The sequence below is a fragment of the Rhinopithecus roxellana genome, chromosome 15 (genome assembly GCF_007565055.1).
Source record: "Rhinopithecus roxellana isolate Shanxi Qingling chromosome 15, ASM756505v1, whole genome shotgun sequence".
Classification (NCBI taxonomy): domain Eukaryota; kingdom Metazoa; phylum Chordata; class Mammalia; order Primates; family Cercopithecidae; genus Rhinopithecus; species Rhinopithecus roxellana.
In genome coordinates this window covers 84,958,109-84,973,702 of record NC_044563.1, presented here as the reverse complement: position 1 = coordinate 84,973,702, position 15,594 = coordinate 84,958,109, and the positions used below count along the sequence as shown (strand labels likewise).

The following is a 15,594-nucleotide window of genomic DNA, read 5'->3' as shown; positions in this document are numbered from 1 at the left end:
AGGGGGAAGTTGGAGAGTTCTTTGAAAGTTAATAGTTGAACTGCTGTCAGTGTAATAATGTGATGTTTCTTCATGGCTCTCCAGATAAATTTCTTTTCTTTTTTTTTTTTTCTTTAGACGGAGTCTCGCTCTGTCGCCCAGGCTGGAGGTGCAGGGGTGTGACCTCCAGTCACTGCAAGCTCTGCCTCCCGAGTTCATGCCATTCTCCTGCTTCAGCCTTCCAAGTAGCTAGGACCACAGGCGCCTGCCACCACGCCCGGCTAATTTTGTGTGTGTGTGTGTTTTTTATAAGTAGAGACGGGTTTTCACCGTGTTAGCCAGGATGGTCTTGATCTCCTGATGTCGTGATCCGCCCGCCTCGGCCTCCCAAAGTGTGCCTGAGCCACCGCGCCCGGCCCTCTCCAGATACATTTCTAGCATCCTGTCCTCTCTGGGTCTGGAAGTCTTAATAATATGACATCTCTTTTATCTGTACCTCCTTTTCTGTTCATAGGTCCTACAAGGTTTTTAAGTCCAGACCAGAAATCTACTGTGATTCTCTAAAAATCATTAACTTTGTTCTTCCTTCTCTTTGGGCCATATCTGTTACCCAGAAGCAGAACTCAGCTGCGAGATCAGGAGCAAGAGGAGCACTTTGGAAGAATTTCGATAAAGGGCACCTTTTCTAATTTTTTATGCTTGGTTGGGTTAATCTGAACTATGTCAGAAGTGGCATGATAACAAGATCCTGAGACTCAAGAGAAAAGGGAGCTAGAGTGGGGGGTGCTTCTATTTCCCTTCACAGGCTCCTCCTGTGAACAGCACAGCTACACAGCAGGCTGACTCATTCCGAGGGCGGGACTCAACCAGGCCCTACGTGGAGAAATGCCATTGGCCTGTAGTTTATCTTTCACTTTCCTGCCCCGGGTGTGAGCAAGAATTTCCTGCACTTCCTCTAGGAAAATTCCTTTGTGCAGATCAGGCCCTGGATTGGTGAGTGAATCCTAACCATGTCTTTCCTGGCCTGCCTTCACTCTTCTCCCCGGACTCACCACTTCTGCACTGGTGTCTGAAGGTATATTGAGTGACTTTGTGGAGGGCAGAAGTAGGAAGTCTTTGGGACAAAACTGAATTTACCTTGGTGAGTTTAACTTATCTGAAAAGCTATTCGGGATGGGGAAAAGACACAGTTCACAGACGTCCTGCTGCCAGAGCTGACTGAGGGGAATAGAGCTGCCTGGTGGGCAGGCAGATTTGAAAGAAGGGAGAGCTTTAAAGTGAAGCGCTTTGTTTCCTGGAAGGCTGGTTATTTTTCCACGCTGACTCTCTCCCCATCCCCTCCTTATTCTATAAGTTTTTATTGAACTTTGCTGTAGAGAGCCAGAATTCTCTCTTTCAGTGCCTTCTCCCAACAACGGCAAAGACAGGGACCTTGGAACCCTAATAATTTAATGCCTATCAGTGTGCTAATGTAGTGTTTCTGCATAACTCTACAGGTCAGCTCTCATCACCTGGGCCTGTCTCTGTGGCATCAACTTGGTGGTGTGACAGCTGTCCAGCTCTGTAGCCTTGTCATTGTCACTGGTAAATGGAGTTATTTCCCTAGTTCATATTGGTTACAAAGATAATGGCAAAAAAAGGCAAGCAGGTTTTATTTCTTGCTAGGAGTGGAGAATAAGAGAACTCCTTCTCTAAAGCCCCCTCCCCCGAAACAGTGGAAAGCATGGGCTTTAAAAGAACTCTGCATGGGAAGAGAGAGGAGTGTTAGCCTGCAGGGTGGAGCTCCAGTTGTGCCACCTCTGTTTATAAACACGTCTTCATACAACCCGTGCCACAAAGTGGTAGAGATTTTCTTGTTTGCTGTTGGGGTGGGGTAACACTCTAGTGATATGTTAATGATCTAAAGGTAATGAGGGATTGTCTGTTCCAGTTTACACTGGTTTGGGGGTCTAATTTCCCCCTTGGATCTGGTCGGGGTGAAGATCTGGACCATGCTGAGCAGTCTGGCTTCTTTAAGCAGCTTTGTCTATAAATAAAGGGAATAAAGAAAGACTTTAAGAAAGATAACTTTCCCAGTTATTTCATCAGGGCTTCCCTGGTGACAGCATCTGTTTACCCTTACTAGGGCACCAAGTCCAGACTCAGGGAACAACTGGATTTCCTTAAAAATCATTAACCTTGCTCCTCCCTCTCCTTGGGCCATATGTGCCCTGCAAAAGCAGAGCTTAGGTGAGATACAAAGAGCAGCAGAAGCATGTGAAAGAATACCCAGAGATGGCACCGTTTCTACCTTTTAATAAACAAAATGAGTACTTGTGTAAACCAAAAATAAAATTCTGTGGCCCCTAGCCACCTGAATGGACTTTCTCAGCCAGGCTGCTCTTAAAATGTAACCTGAAAGACTGATTCAGGCCATGACAGGAAGTGGGAGTGGGACCTGACTCGTTATTTCTCTCCAGCACGAACTTCAATATAGACCGTAAGTCTGGTAAGAAACATTTCAGTCTATTCTCTCTGAAGCCTGATACCCTAAGGCTGCATCTGCACAGTAACAACTTTGGTCTCCACAGTTGCTTATCCGAACCCAGACACTTCCTTTCTATTGATCCCAGGTCTTTAGATAAAGACAATTGTCAACCAGAGTCTTTCTTAAATGTATTTGATTGAAGTATCTTGTCTCCTTAAAATATATGAAACCAAGCTACACCCCAACCAGTTTGGACACAAGTTCTTAGGATCTCCTGAGGGCTGTGTCATGGGGCATCGTCACTCATATTTGGCACAGAATAAATCTCTTCAAAATATTTTACAGTTTGACCCTTTTCATCGACACTTCGTTGATGTTAATGATATCAGATGTCAGAAATGGTGTGATAACAGGATCTTGAGACACATGAGAGAGGGAGTCTCTCTCATGGGGACCCTCTGTATTCAATTCCAAATGTCCTTCCCATGAAAGATATAGCTGCACTTAAGCTAATTCAAGCTTATATGGAAGACTCCAGGCAAAACTGTTTCCTCATCCCAACTTCCCTTCATCTGACCAAATCTTACTGCCTTAAGGTTGATTTTGGAGAGTTCACCTCTGCTTCATGTTTCTTTTTTTTTTTTTTTTTTTTTTTTTTTTTGAGGCAGAGTCTCACTCTGTCGCAGGGGCTAGAGTGCAGTGGCCGGATCTCAGCTCACTGCAAGCTCCGCCTCCCGGGTTTACGCCATTCTCCTGCCTCAGCCTCCCGAGTAGCTGGGACTACAGGCGCCCGCCACCTCGCCCGGCTAGTTTTTTGTATTTTTTAGTAGAGACGGGGTTTCACCGTGTTAGCCAGGATGGTCTCGATCTCCTGACCTCGTGATCCGCCCGTCTCGGCCTCCCAAAGTGCTGGGATTACAGGCTTGAGCCACCGCGCCCGGCCTTGCTTCATGTTTCTTATCCCTGCTTCTGGTGATAAATCAGTGTTTGGCACCCATCTTCTGAGCTCATACAGAATACCTTTCTCATGGCATTGTAAACCAAATAAACTAATGGAAGAGGGCCTCAATCAATTTGGATGTTTATTTTGCCAGGGTTGAGGACATGCCTAGGAAAAAAGAACTCAAAATCACAGGATCATCTGTGATTCATGCTTTTTCCAAAGGGGGTTTGAGGATTTCAGTATTTAAAGGGGAAAGAGAAAAGAAAAAATGGAGGAGAGTCGATAAAAGAAGCAAAAGGTTACATTCTTTTGAGGCTTTAGCTAGCGTTAGCTGAATCCATAATTTACATGTTAAAGGAGGGCTTGGAGGAGTAATCAATTATGCACTGTCTCCCACTCAGTGAATCTGCATTTTTACAAAAGATAAACAGGGAGTAGCAGAAACAGTCAAACATGCATTTGTCTCAGGTGAGCTGAGGGATGATTTATCCTCTGTCTTTGTCCCATACTAGTGAAGATAAGCTTGCTAATTGACATTGTCAGGGTGAAATTCAACAGATGTCCGTTTCAGAGTAAAGACCTTGGGGCCCACAAGAAATTTCCTTGTGAGCAAATTGTGAGGGAAGCCACCTGGGAGGTATGTAGCCCTCTATCTTTGCAGCTATCTATTTAGGAACAAAATACTATAGAAGGTGGTTTTGCGTGGCCCAATTCCCAAGCTTTAGCATTCCCTTTGACATAGTGAGTTTGGGGCCCCAGATTGTTATTTTCCTTTCACACCATATATTTCAAGATTTTAGAATTGATTCAATAATCTTTGGCTTCTATTTTTTTATTTTGCTAGTATGGTGGGGAGTATACCATTAAATGGTTGTGATATTGTGAAATACGTTTGGTCTTCATCACTGTTTCCTAGCATACATCTCCTACAATTCTTGAATCTGCAAAGTGGTAAGTGTCTTTTTGTATGATAATTAATCAATTGATGGCTGGCAGCCCCTCAGTAGCTTCAGGAGTGGGGGTCCTCGCCAGAAAGACTAAGGCAGAAAATGAGGGTTGGGACTTTCAGCTCCACCCACCAACCTCTGGGGAGAAGAGAGAGGCTAAAGGTTAAATTGTACTGATAGCCAGTGATTTAATCGATAATACCAATGTAATGATGCCTCCATGAAAACCTAAAAGGTCAGGGTTCAATGAGGTTCCAAATAGCTGAACACTTGGAGGTTTCTGGAGCGTAGTGTGCCTGCTGAGGGCAGGGAAGCCCCATGCCCCTTCTCTCATGTGTCAGCCTATGTCTCTATCTGTATACTTTGTGATGTCCTTCATAATAAACCAGTACATATAAAGGGGAGAACCCTGACTTATAGCCAGTCAGGCAGAAGCACAGGTAAAACAAGCTGAGTCTTGCAGTTGGCATCAGAAGTTGAGGGGCAGTCTGTGGGCCCAAGCCTTCAGCATGTGGAATCTGATGCTGTCTCCAGGTATAGTGTCAGAATTGAATTAGAAGACACCTCACTGGAGTTTGCTGCTGAAAGAAGGTCTCCTTCTAGTTTTGGGAAAAACCCTGGCAAATTTGATCACAGAAGTCTTCTGTGTTGATTGTGTACTGAGAGTATAAGCTATGCTGAGTTTCTGTGTTTCCTACACAGTACTATGGATACAGCTCTGACTGGAGGAACATCAGGTTTTTGGTCTTGGCGCTGATAGGATTAATGACATGTACACACGTGGAGTGATTTTAAGGAGCAAAAAGTTTAATAGGCAAGAAGGAAGGAAGGAAGAAGAAAAGAGCTCTCCCAAACAGAGACAGGGGAAGGGGGGATTTGGCAAAGAGAAAAACCTCTTGTGTGGTGGAAAAGTGGCTGCTTCTACTAGGAGGCTGGAGGAGGTGGTGTCTGATTTGCATAGAACTCAGGGGATTGGTTTGACCAGGCATGTCATTCATGTGACTCGGGAAAAAACTGGCCCTCTCACCCTAGCCTTTCAATACACAAATGCAGGGCACCACAATGTTGTACACATGGTGGGGATATGTGGTGGCAGCTATATTGCCAGGCACATACTGGGGCAAGGAAGAAGATGGTGGGAATCACCAGGTTTGGATGGACCCAGTTTCTAATGGCCAGCATTTGCATATTACAACTTGCTGGCCCAGCTCTGAGAGCCGGGGCTTTTCTGCTAGACGAATGTTTCTGGAGCTGCTTTAAAACAAACGAAAACTTCCCAAGGACCCCTTTTCCTCTCTATCTGCCTAAAATAATTTCTTAATAACTCCTATAACAGTATTAGGTGATATTGCTTAGCAAATGAATCTCAGTACAATTTCATTTTTCCCACCTATGTATGAAAGGTGATGCCTTCCCATATAACATCAGTAATTTGCAGCTATATTATGCTTAGAGAAACAGTTTTACCCTGGTCACAGGAGAAGAAAGTTCTGTCTATATGCATATTGCTTGGATTTTACAAAAACTTGTTATTGTCTTGCAGTGTCTTTGTTGCTTGTGTTTAGCTGTCACCTCTAGGACATGTTGGATTTACATTTTCATGATCTCAGATGCCAGAAGGTCCATGTGTAAGGTGCAATAACCTGACATGCATGGCAGGTTGCTGACCTGAGAGATACCAGGCAGATAATTGTGTTCCCATCTCAACCTCCCTGACTGCTGTGCAGCCCTTGGGTCACTGCTTAGGTAGTGGTGGGGTTAGCCCCATGTGTGAAAATTCTGGTTCCTCTGCATATTCCTCTTACTATGTCTGTTATGGCAGCAGTTACTTTGACATGGGCTCCTTGTAATATCACATTAAACATAAATTTCACAGCCTCTTGGCAGAAGGCAGTCTCTTCCTCTCTCCTGTAGGCTCTTGATGCATCTCAGTGCTGATGCAATTTTTTATGGAATAAAAGATAAATGGAGTCCTCACTCTCATGTTTGGATCACAACTTGAGACATAAACAAGGCTAGACATTATCATATGATCTAAACCTCTGATCTTCTGATACAGGCCAATGTCCCTGAAGCATAACAGTATATGCTGTTGGCCCATTTTCAGTATCTAATACCACTGGATGGATTGTGCCTCCATCCCACCTTCATTCAGCCTTGTTCTTTATGGCCTTCACAGATGATGGGAGGAGTGTACAGTTTTTGTAGGTCTGAATTTATCTCCATATAGCCTTTATAACATTTCTGTCTTTTTCAGAGCAAGGGAAAGACTCATCAACTGTCTCATAGTGGAGATCTTTGTTTTACCATGAACCCTTGACAGCCAGCAACACATCAGTATCCATTAAGGTCTTCTCTTACCTTGTTTTTAGCTTTACAGCTCCATTTACCTGGAACTCCTGACAGCCCTTGATCCTAGATTGAGGCCACAGGGTCATTACTGAACCCAGGTCTGTCAGTCAACATCTCTGAGCCACCACTCTGTGATATTTCCCTGACTGAACACCAGCAGCAGTTTCCAATCTGATTTGCAGTTTCCCTTGTGGGAGATAATAGCCCTAAACTAGCGAGGTTCATGTAGTTCAGCCAGGGTATGCAGGACAGAAGAACCATGTGGCACAGCCTCCTCAGATGAGTTCTCAGTGAGAGTCCCTAGGGTAGTACAAGAGGTATTATCTCTATCATGTGAGTTTTTTAAGAAATGAAACTGGCTGGATGTGTGTGAAACTGTTGTAGGTTAGATAAGCTTAGTACCCCAAAGGACTGATTATCTTGTGAAAGTTCATGAGAACAGTTCTCAGGGACTTAAAAAAGGGACATACCTGGTTTTGTGGTGGAAAATGAGGTCTGTTCCTACCAACTGGAATTTAAGATCTATATACAGCCTTCCTAGTCCAAATCTGCTTTATATATCAGAATATATTTACTATCAATATATTATTGTACTATACTATTACTATATATTTCTGTTACAGAATATATTGCTGTCAATAACAGCCTCATGTAGGCTAGCAAGACAGCTGACATTTCACTATTGTAACCCAATAAATTTCCCAGAAGATAACAATACCAGAAGGATAAGCTAGTATCATCTTTACAGGAGAAAAGAGCTCAAGCCTGATATTAACCCTTTGTTCCCACATGTGTAGTCTAGTTCCCAACACTGTTCCTTTTATCTCGATTTATCTCTCACTCTCATTTGCTCTCCATTTGCTCCATCACCTTGTCCTGTAAGCTGTCATCAGCTCTCTCCTATATCCTAACTAATCTTCCCCCTTGCACACTAGATCTCTCTAACCTTTCGCAACCCATGCTCAAAGTTAATGATGTCCCCACTTCTGCTGATTGAGACTGATAACTTTAATGGACAGTTGACACTAATAATTTTTCCTGGTTCTTTTTTTTTCTTTTGAGACGGAGTTTTGCTCTTGTTGCCCAGGCCGGAGTGCAATGGCGTGATCTTGGCTCACCGCAACCTCCACCTCCAGGGTTCAAGTGATTCTCCTGCCTCAGCCTCCCGAGTAGCTGGGATTATAGGCATAAGCCACCATGCCTGGCTAATTTTGTGTTTTTAGTAGAGGCGTGGTTTCTCTGTGTTGGTCACTGGTCTTGAACTCCCTACCTCAGGTGATCTGCCTGCCTCGGCCTCCCAAAGTGGTGGGATTACAGACGTGAGCCACTGCGCCCAGTCTAATTTTTCATCACTCTTAAGAAAGAGTTCCCAAATGTTATGTCATTTGGGATGTGTCACATTTTCTGATCCCTGTGATACTAAAAGTCTAACAGGTCTGTGCACAATATGCACCATAATAGGTCTGTGCACAAGAGGAAACTGGCAACTTAAAACCCTTAGATGTTGCATTTTCCATGAACAAGTTATTCATATATGTAATTTCTTCTACTAATACATTTGCCCTGTTCTCATCCTACGTTTTCTCATATCATGCTTCAGTTAAACCTTTATGTTTTCAATTAGTAATTCTTGGATAACCCTTGCTTCGCTTCATTATTTGACTTCTCAAGAGCACTTACCTCTCTCTAGTAGTATTCATCATATCTGCTATTTTGTATATATCTGGCTGATCATTTAGTTTACTATAATGTTTTAGGTGAATGCCAAGTTTACAGTAGATTAAACACCACATTAATCTTTGTCTTGATTGTGGTCCAGTTGCTAGCATATAATCAATCTGCAACAATAATTTGTCAAATTGTGGCAGGCCAAGTTTCACTAATGCAGGCCTCCATAACAACTATTTCAGCACTAACTGAGTGTTAAGTTACTTTTTTTTTTTTTTTTTTTTTTTTCAGACACAGCCTTGCTCTGTTGCCTAGGCTGGAGTGTAGTGGTATGATCTCAGCTCTTTGCAACCCCCACCTTCAAGGTTGAAGCAATTCTCCTGCCTCAGCCACCCAAGTAGCTGGGATTACAGGCACCCACCACCAAGCCCAGCTAATTTTTGTATTTTTAGTAGAGACAGAATTTCACCATGTTGGCCAAGCTGGTCTTGAACTCCCTGCCTCAGGTGATCCGCCTGCCTTGGTCTCTCAAAGTGCTAGGACTACAAACATGAGCCACCACACCTGGCTGGTAAAGTTAAATATTAAAAGCTGAGGCCAGGCGTGGTGTCTCACGGCTGTAATCCCAGCACTTCGGGTGGCTGAGGCAGGCGGATCACAAGGTCAGGATTTCGAGACCAGCCTGGCCAATATGGTGAAACCCCGTTTCTACCAAAAATACAAAAATTAGCCGGGTGTGGTGGTGCGTGCCTGTGGTCCCAGGTGCTTGGGAGGCTGAGGCAGAGGAGTCACTTGAACCTGGGAGGCGGATGTTGCGGTGAGCCAAGATTGAGCCATTGCATTCCAGCCTGGGCAAAAGAGCAAGACTCTGTCTCAAAAAAAAAAAATAAATAAATAAATAAAAGCTGACAGAGCCAGTGCCCTTATACAAAGGCTGGAATGTAATAGAAGCCCACCGAGAGTTTTGCCCAGGCCTTTCCTGGGCCTTGAAGCATGACAAGATAACGAAGGAATTGATTAGGACCTGTTTAGGATTAAAAAAGTTGTAGGGGGGTCTGAAGGAACTCCCCAAACCTTAATGATTTAGCAGGAGAGACAAGATAAGGGTAATCACCCCAGCACCTGGACCCATCTAGATTAAGTAAATTTACTGAGGCTCCAGAGGAAGGTCTTTAAAACTCAGACTTTAGTTATAGATTAGAAGAAGAAGTTAATCACTTATGTTTTTAGATGAATGCACAACTATACCTAGACATATAGCTTAGAAGGTATATAAGCTCTGGAAAACTTTGTAATTTTAGTCGGTCTGGCAATATTTCTAGGCCTTCTCTGCGTATGCAGTTACAGAAATAAAAACTCCCTTCTTTCCCAGTAAATCTGCATCTTGTTATTGGGCCGCGAGAATAAGCAGCCGACCCTTCGTTTGGTCCAGGAACAAAATCATCTCATCTAATATTTTAAGACTTCTCTCTCAAGACTGATATCCATTTCCTCTGTGTTTCTAGTTTTCAAGTCTCTGACATGTGTGATCCAGAGTATTTCTCTATCATTACTTTCTACACTATGTCCATACCTTTAGGCTCCCATAAATGTCCTTGGCAAACTTTCAGGACGAGACTCCCCAGAACCTTCCAGCTGTTGTGGATTGCTCTACTTCCAACCCCAGTTACTCTGAGTATTAATTGAATATATGCCATTATCTCCATTTGTCATCAATTAACCAAAAGAGTAGCAAAGAGGCCACTGAAAGAGGACCCTGAATACGGGGTCATCTCAGGTCACCATATTGAAGATAAATAATTTTTGTAAATCACTTATTCTGTCTATTTATAAATTTGATGAAACAGTCATTCACTCTGCTGATAATAAGAGCAATCATTGCAAATGTACAGTGAGTGATGAGATCTGTTACACTGCATATAAGGTAGTCAGAGCAGGTATTTTTGTTAATACAACATGTAAGGAGGGAATTTAATAAAATCATACGAACATCAGAGAAACATTTCATGCTGAGAGGAGAGCAAATGTGAAAGGCCTGAGGCATAAATGATTTGGTGATTGTAATATTGAGGATGTGTTTTGGCTTGGGAAAGAAAAGCCCTGAGAGATGATGGATCACACAAAGATCTTGGTAGAAAAGACCTCAGTCTGTTTTCTATTCATTGAAAGTAAAGAAAAATGATAACCAACGCACAGATAAGAACAGAATTTGTCATATGACACGAACTGGGAGTAAAGTATTTAAGGTGATTACGAAAAGCCCTTATTACCAGGTAACCAAACATGTTTTCTTATTTCTCCCCTTTTTTTTGTCCTTAACTATTTTCATCTTGCCCATTTTCTAATTGTGCACAATCAATATCCTTTCTATTTCTACCTTTCTTACTTAGTCCCATTTTAACCTTCCCAATCATGCAGGGATCTGTGAACAAGACGAACCTCAGCAGCCAGGACAGGCGGGAGCAGTGGAGCAGCTGCTATGGCTTCTGGAATCCTGGTTAATATAAAGGAGGAGGTGACCTGCCCCATCTGCCTAGAACTCCTGACAGAACCCCTGAGTCTGCACTGCGGCCACAGCTTCTGCCAAGCATGCATCACTGCAAACCACAAGAAGTCCATGCTATACAAAGAAGGAGAGAGAAGCTGCCCTGTGTGCCGGATCAGTTACCAGCCTGAGAACATACGGCCTAATCGGCATGTGGCCAACATAGTGGAGAAGCTCAGGGAGGTCAAGCTGAGCCCAGAAGAGGGGCAGAAGGTTGATCACTGTGCACGCCATGGAGAGAAACTCCTACTCTTCTGTCAGGAGGACAGGAAGGTCATTTGCTGGCTTTGTGAGCGGTCTCAGGAGCACCGTGGTCACCACACGTTCCTCATGGAGGAAGTTGCCCAGGAGTACCACGTAAGAGACTGGGATGGAAAGAAGAGAGGGCAGAAAATGGGACCTGATGGAAAATTTTCACTTTGCCTTTGACATTAATTGTCTTGTCATCATAGACCTGAGGCCTGGGATTATTTTTTTCGTGCTACGCTTAACTTCTGAGGCTTGAAGGACGGTTTTTTGCATTTCATCCAATTACTGGAGAATAATCCTAGAGTATATATTCCCGGCCAGGAGTAAATATTTCGTACCTTAGGTTAGATGGGTAGAGATTTGGTGTCCAAGAAAAGCCCTGATTACCCCTTTCAGCAGGAGAGTAACTGGAGTGGGTTGAGATACAAGTTCTTTCCTTGCTGCAGGATCAGATTTTTCTTCTAGGACAAAAAGAATCAGTCTACTCATGGTGAGGAGATGGGGAGGTCTATTACCTGAGATGTAGGGAGCACATTCGCCAATGTAAGTTTTCTTCCAAGTCATGGATTCTCATTGCCATTCTCACAGTTTCTGCAAATTTGTTTCTTCTGAGATCAACCTGATTTCACGTTTATACTCTATCTAGGTGCTGGGAAAGCTCATAGCTTGACTATGGTGTGATTCCTTTCTCACAGGTGAAGCTCCAGACAGCTCTGGAGATGCTGAGGCAGAAGCAGCAGGAAGCTGAAAAGTTGGAAGCTGACATCAGAGAAGAGAAAGCTTCCTGGAAGGCAAGAGGATGTGGTTCCCGAAGGAGTTAGCTAGAAATCTGGGCAGGACCATGGGAAGGAGCTTTTTTCCTGTTTATTCCCTGATACTTGATAAGTCCAGATGTCATTTGATTAGTCCTCTTCATTCTTTCCCTGATGGGGTGTGGTGGCTGGGGAGTAAATATGCCACAATGAACACAGACATCTGTAGGGAGCTGTTTACATGAAGGATCTCTCTGGTGAGGATGGCTAGTGAATCCTGCATTCTATTTTTGTGCTACTTTCTGAGTCCATGACTCTACTTTAGGAAGACATTTGGCGGTGGCTCATGATTCTTTCCTCAATGTTCAACTTTTGTCAGGGAGTTTGAGCTTGGGCTGATAAAAGTAATACAGGCAGGCATGAGTGTCCCGGACAACTGTGTGAAAGGCAAACTACATCCAGGTAACCCATTTTGACTCAGAATGAACCTCAACATACCCATTCAAGGTCATTGTTTTAAAATGTCATGAAGGAAAAGAAATAGGAAAATCAGCTTTCCTAAGACCTACTCTCCTGCTACTGTGTCCCACCTTGTGAGAACTCCCCAAAAGAAACAGTTCTTTTTCTGACTAACGCCTCTGCCTGGTAGACTGAGTGCCCCTTTCTCTTTTCTCATCTCTGAAGATTCAAATAGACTACGACAAAACCAACGTCTTGGCAGATTTTGAGCAACTGAGAGAGATCCTGGACTGGGAGGAGAGCAATGAGCTGCAGAACCTGGAGAAGGAGGAGGAAGACATTCTGAAAAGCCTTACGAAGTCTGAAACTGAGATGGTGCAGCAGACCCAGTACCTGAGAGAGCTCATCTCAGATCTGGAGCATCGGTTGCAGGGGTCAATGATGGAGCTGCTGCAGGTAAAAAGTGGAAAGAAGCCTGAGCATTAAGATTAAAGAAAAGTGAAGGCTATTTCCTTTTCTGTGTTGCTGTGCTCTTTCTAATATTAACAATGTTCCTTGCAGGACCGCTTTTCTGAATCAGTTGCTGACGTTATAGGAATAATTGAATGTAGAAGTAGCAAGAGATAATTCCATTTTTATTAAGTTATCCAGAGCAGTACACAAATTTGACATAGTAGAGATGATCAATTAGCTCTAGTTATGTTTGATGGGTTCCTGTTCTCTGTAATCCAGTGTTGAGCCCTTATCAGTGCATTTTTCATTGCTTAGCTTAGCCAGTGGCAAACAAATACATGTCAAAATACAAGATGCTTTTTATTGTTTCCCTTCATGAAATTAATTGAGACTTTTCCCTTTATTTTCTGAAAAAAAATAAGTAACTGCTATCACTTCTTCTTTATATGCTGAATAGAATTCACTAGTAAAGGTCGGGCACAGTGGATCACGACATCGGGAGATCGAGACCATCCTGGCTAACACGGTGAAACCCCGTCTCTACTAAAAATACAAAAATTAGCTGGGTGTGGTGGCAAGTGCCTGTAATCCCAGCTACTCGGGAGGCTGAGGCAGGAGAATGGCGTGAACCCGGGAGGCGGAGTTTGCAGTGAGCCAAGATGGCGCCACTGCACTCCAGCCTGGGTGACAGTGCAAGACTCCATCTCAGAAAAAAAAAAAAAAAAAACAAAAACTGCGCTCATCCCAATTTTCATGATGTTAACTATAATTGTTAACTATAATTGCCACATTGTGCAATAGAGCTTTTAAAGATAGTCTTCTTTTCATTCTGAAGTTGGTATCCTTTTACCAACATTGGCCTGAACTCTCCCTACACCCCAGCTCCTGGAAACCCGTCTTCCACTCTCTACTTTTATGAGCTCAACTATTTTTTACATCTACATACTAAGTGATATTATACAGTATTTGTCTTTCTATTCCTGAGTTACTTTACTTAAAGTTCTCCATGGTGTGAGATAGTCTTCTGCATATGGCTATCCAGTTGTTCCAACACAGTGTATCGAAGAGACTGTCCTTCCCTCAATGAATGCTGTTACCACTGTCAAAAACTAACTGATCATAAAGGTATGAATTTTTTTCTGGGTTACTATACTGTTCCATTGGTCTATGTGTCTGTTTCTAATGTTAGCACTGTACTGTTTGGATTACTATAGCTTCATAATATATTTTGAAGTCAGGTATGATGCTTCCAGCATTATTCTTTTTGTTCAGGATTTCTTTGGTGATTTAGGATCTTTTCTGGTCCCATACAAACTTGAGGGTTTTTTTTTCTTTAATCTATTTTTGTAAGAAATGTCAGAATTTCAGTAAGGATTGCATGGAATCTGTAATTTACTTTGGGTAGCATGTACATTTAAGGATATTACAACTAGACTACCACCATATTACAACTCATCATTACAGCAGCCTTAGAGCAGGCTTATAAGAGGTCCTAAAGGGAGTGCTAAACATGAAATAGAAAGAACAACTGATACCAAAAAAAACACACTAATGCACATACCCTACAGACAATATAAAACAAGTACACAATCAAGTCTACCTAACAGCCAACGAACAGCATAATGTCACATATCAATACTAACCCAGAATGTAAATGAGCTCAATCCCCTACTTAAAAGACATAAAGTGGCAAAAGGAATAAAAAGATAAGACTCAACCCCGTCTGCTGTCTTCAAAAGACCCATCATGTAATGACACCCACAGGCTCAAAGCAAGGGTGTGGAGAAAGACCTAATGGAAATGGAAAACAAAAAGGAGCAGGAGTAGCTATTCTTATATCAGATAAAACATACTTTTTAAACAATGACAACTAAGGACAAAAAAGAGCAAACATGATAAAGGGTATCATTCAACAGGAAGACTTAACCATCTTAAATATATATGCACCATAGGTGGGAACACTCAGATTCACAAAACAAACTTTTCTTCACCTGAGAAAAGACTTAGACGACCTCACAACAATACTGGGAGACATCAACATTTCACTGAAAGCATTAGACAGATCATCAAGGCAGAAAACTAACAAACTCTGGACTTAAACATGACCCTTGACCAACTGGATCTAATACACATCTACAAAATACTTCATGAAACAACCACAGAAAATACATTTTTCTCATCTGGACCAGAACATATTCTATCATCAGTCACATGTTGAGTCATAAAACAAGTCTCAATATTTATTAAAAAAAGAAACAAAACTGGCCAGGCGCGGTGGCTCACGCCTGTAATCCCAGCACTTTGGGAGGCCGAGGCGGGTGGATCACAAGGTCAAGAGATCAAGACCATTCTGGCCAACATGGTGAAACCCCGTCTCTACTAAAAATACAAAAATTAGCCAGGCATGGTAGTGGGCACCTGTAGTCCCAGCTACTCAGGAGGCTGAGGCAGAAGAATGGCGTGAACCCGGGAGGCGGAGGTTGCAGTGAGCCAAGATCGTGCCACTGCACTCCAGCCTGGGCGACAGAGCCAGACTCCGTCTCAAAAAAAAAAAAAACAAAACAAAACAAAAAAAGCTGAAATCATACCAAGCACACTTATGAACTGCAGTACAATAAAAATAGAAATCAATATCAAGGAGACCTCTCAAAACTACACAAATACATGCAAATTAAACAACTTGCTCCTTAATAACTCCTGAGTGAATACTGACATTAAGGCAGGAATCAAAAAATTATTTGAAAACTATAAAAATAAGAACAAAACTTACAAAAATCTCT

At 42.7% G+C, this 15,594-nt stretch overlaps 1 protein-coding gene across 2 annotated transcripts in view; it reads left to right on the top strand.

Annotated features, from left to right (window-relative positions):
- The first annotated feature begins 879 nt into the window (after window positions 1-879).
- TRIM5 (tripartite motif containing 5) overlaps window positions 880-15,594 on the top strand; it is a 28,006-nt gene continuing 13,291 nt past the window's right edge. Inside the window, exons 1-4 of one of the 2 annotated variants that reach the window (XM_010364549.2) lie at window positions 880-972; window positions 10,775-11,258; window positions 11,846-11,941; window positions 12,587-12,817. In XM_010364549.2, coding sequence (XP_010362851.2) covers window positions 10,836-11,258; window positions 11,846-11,941; window positions 12,587-12,817 — 750 coding nt within the window. In that variant the 5' untranslated portion in view covers window positions 880-972; window positions 10,775-10,835. Of the gene's footprint in view, window positions 1,121-10,774; window positions 11,259-11,845; window positions 11,942-12,586; window positions 12,818-15,594 lie in introns of both variants that reach the window. The other variant, XM_010364548.2, reaches the window with a different exon arrangement.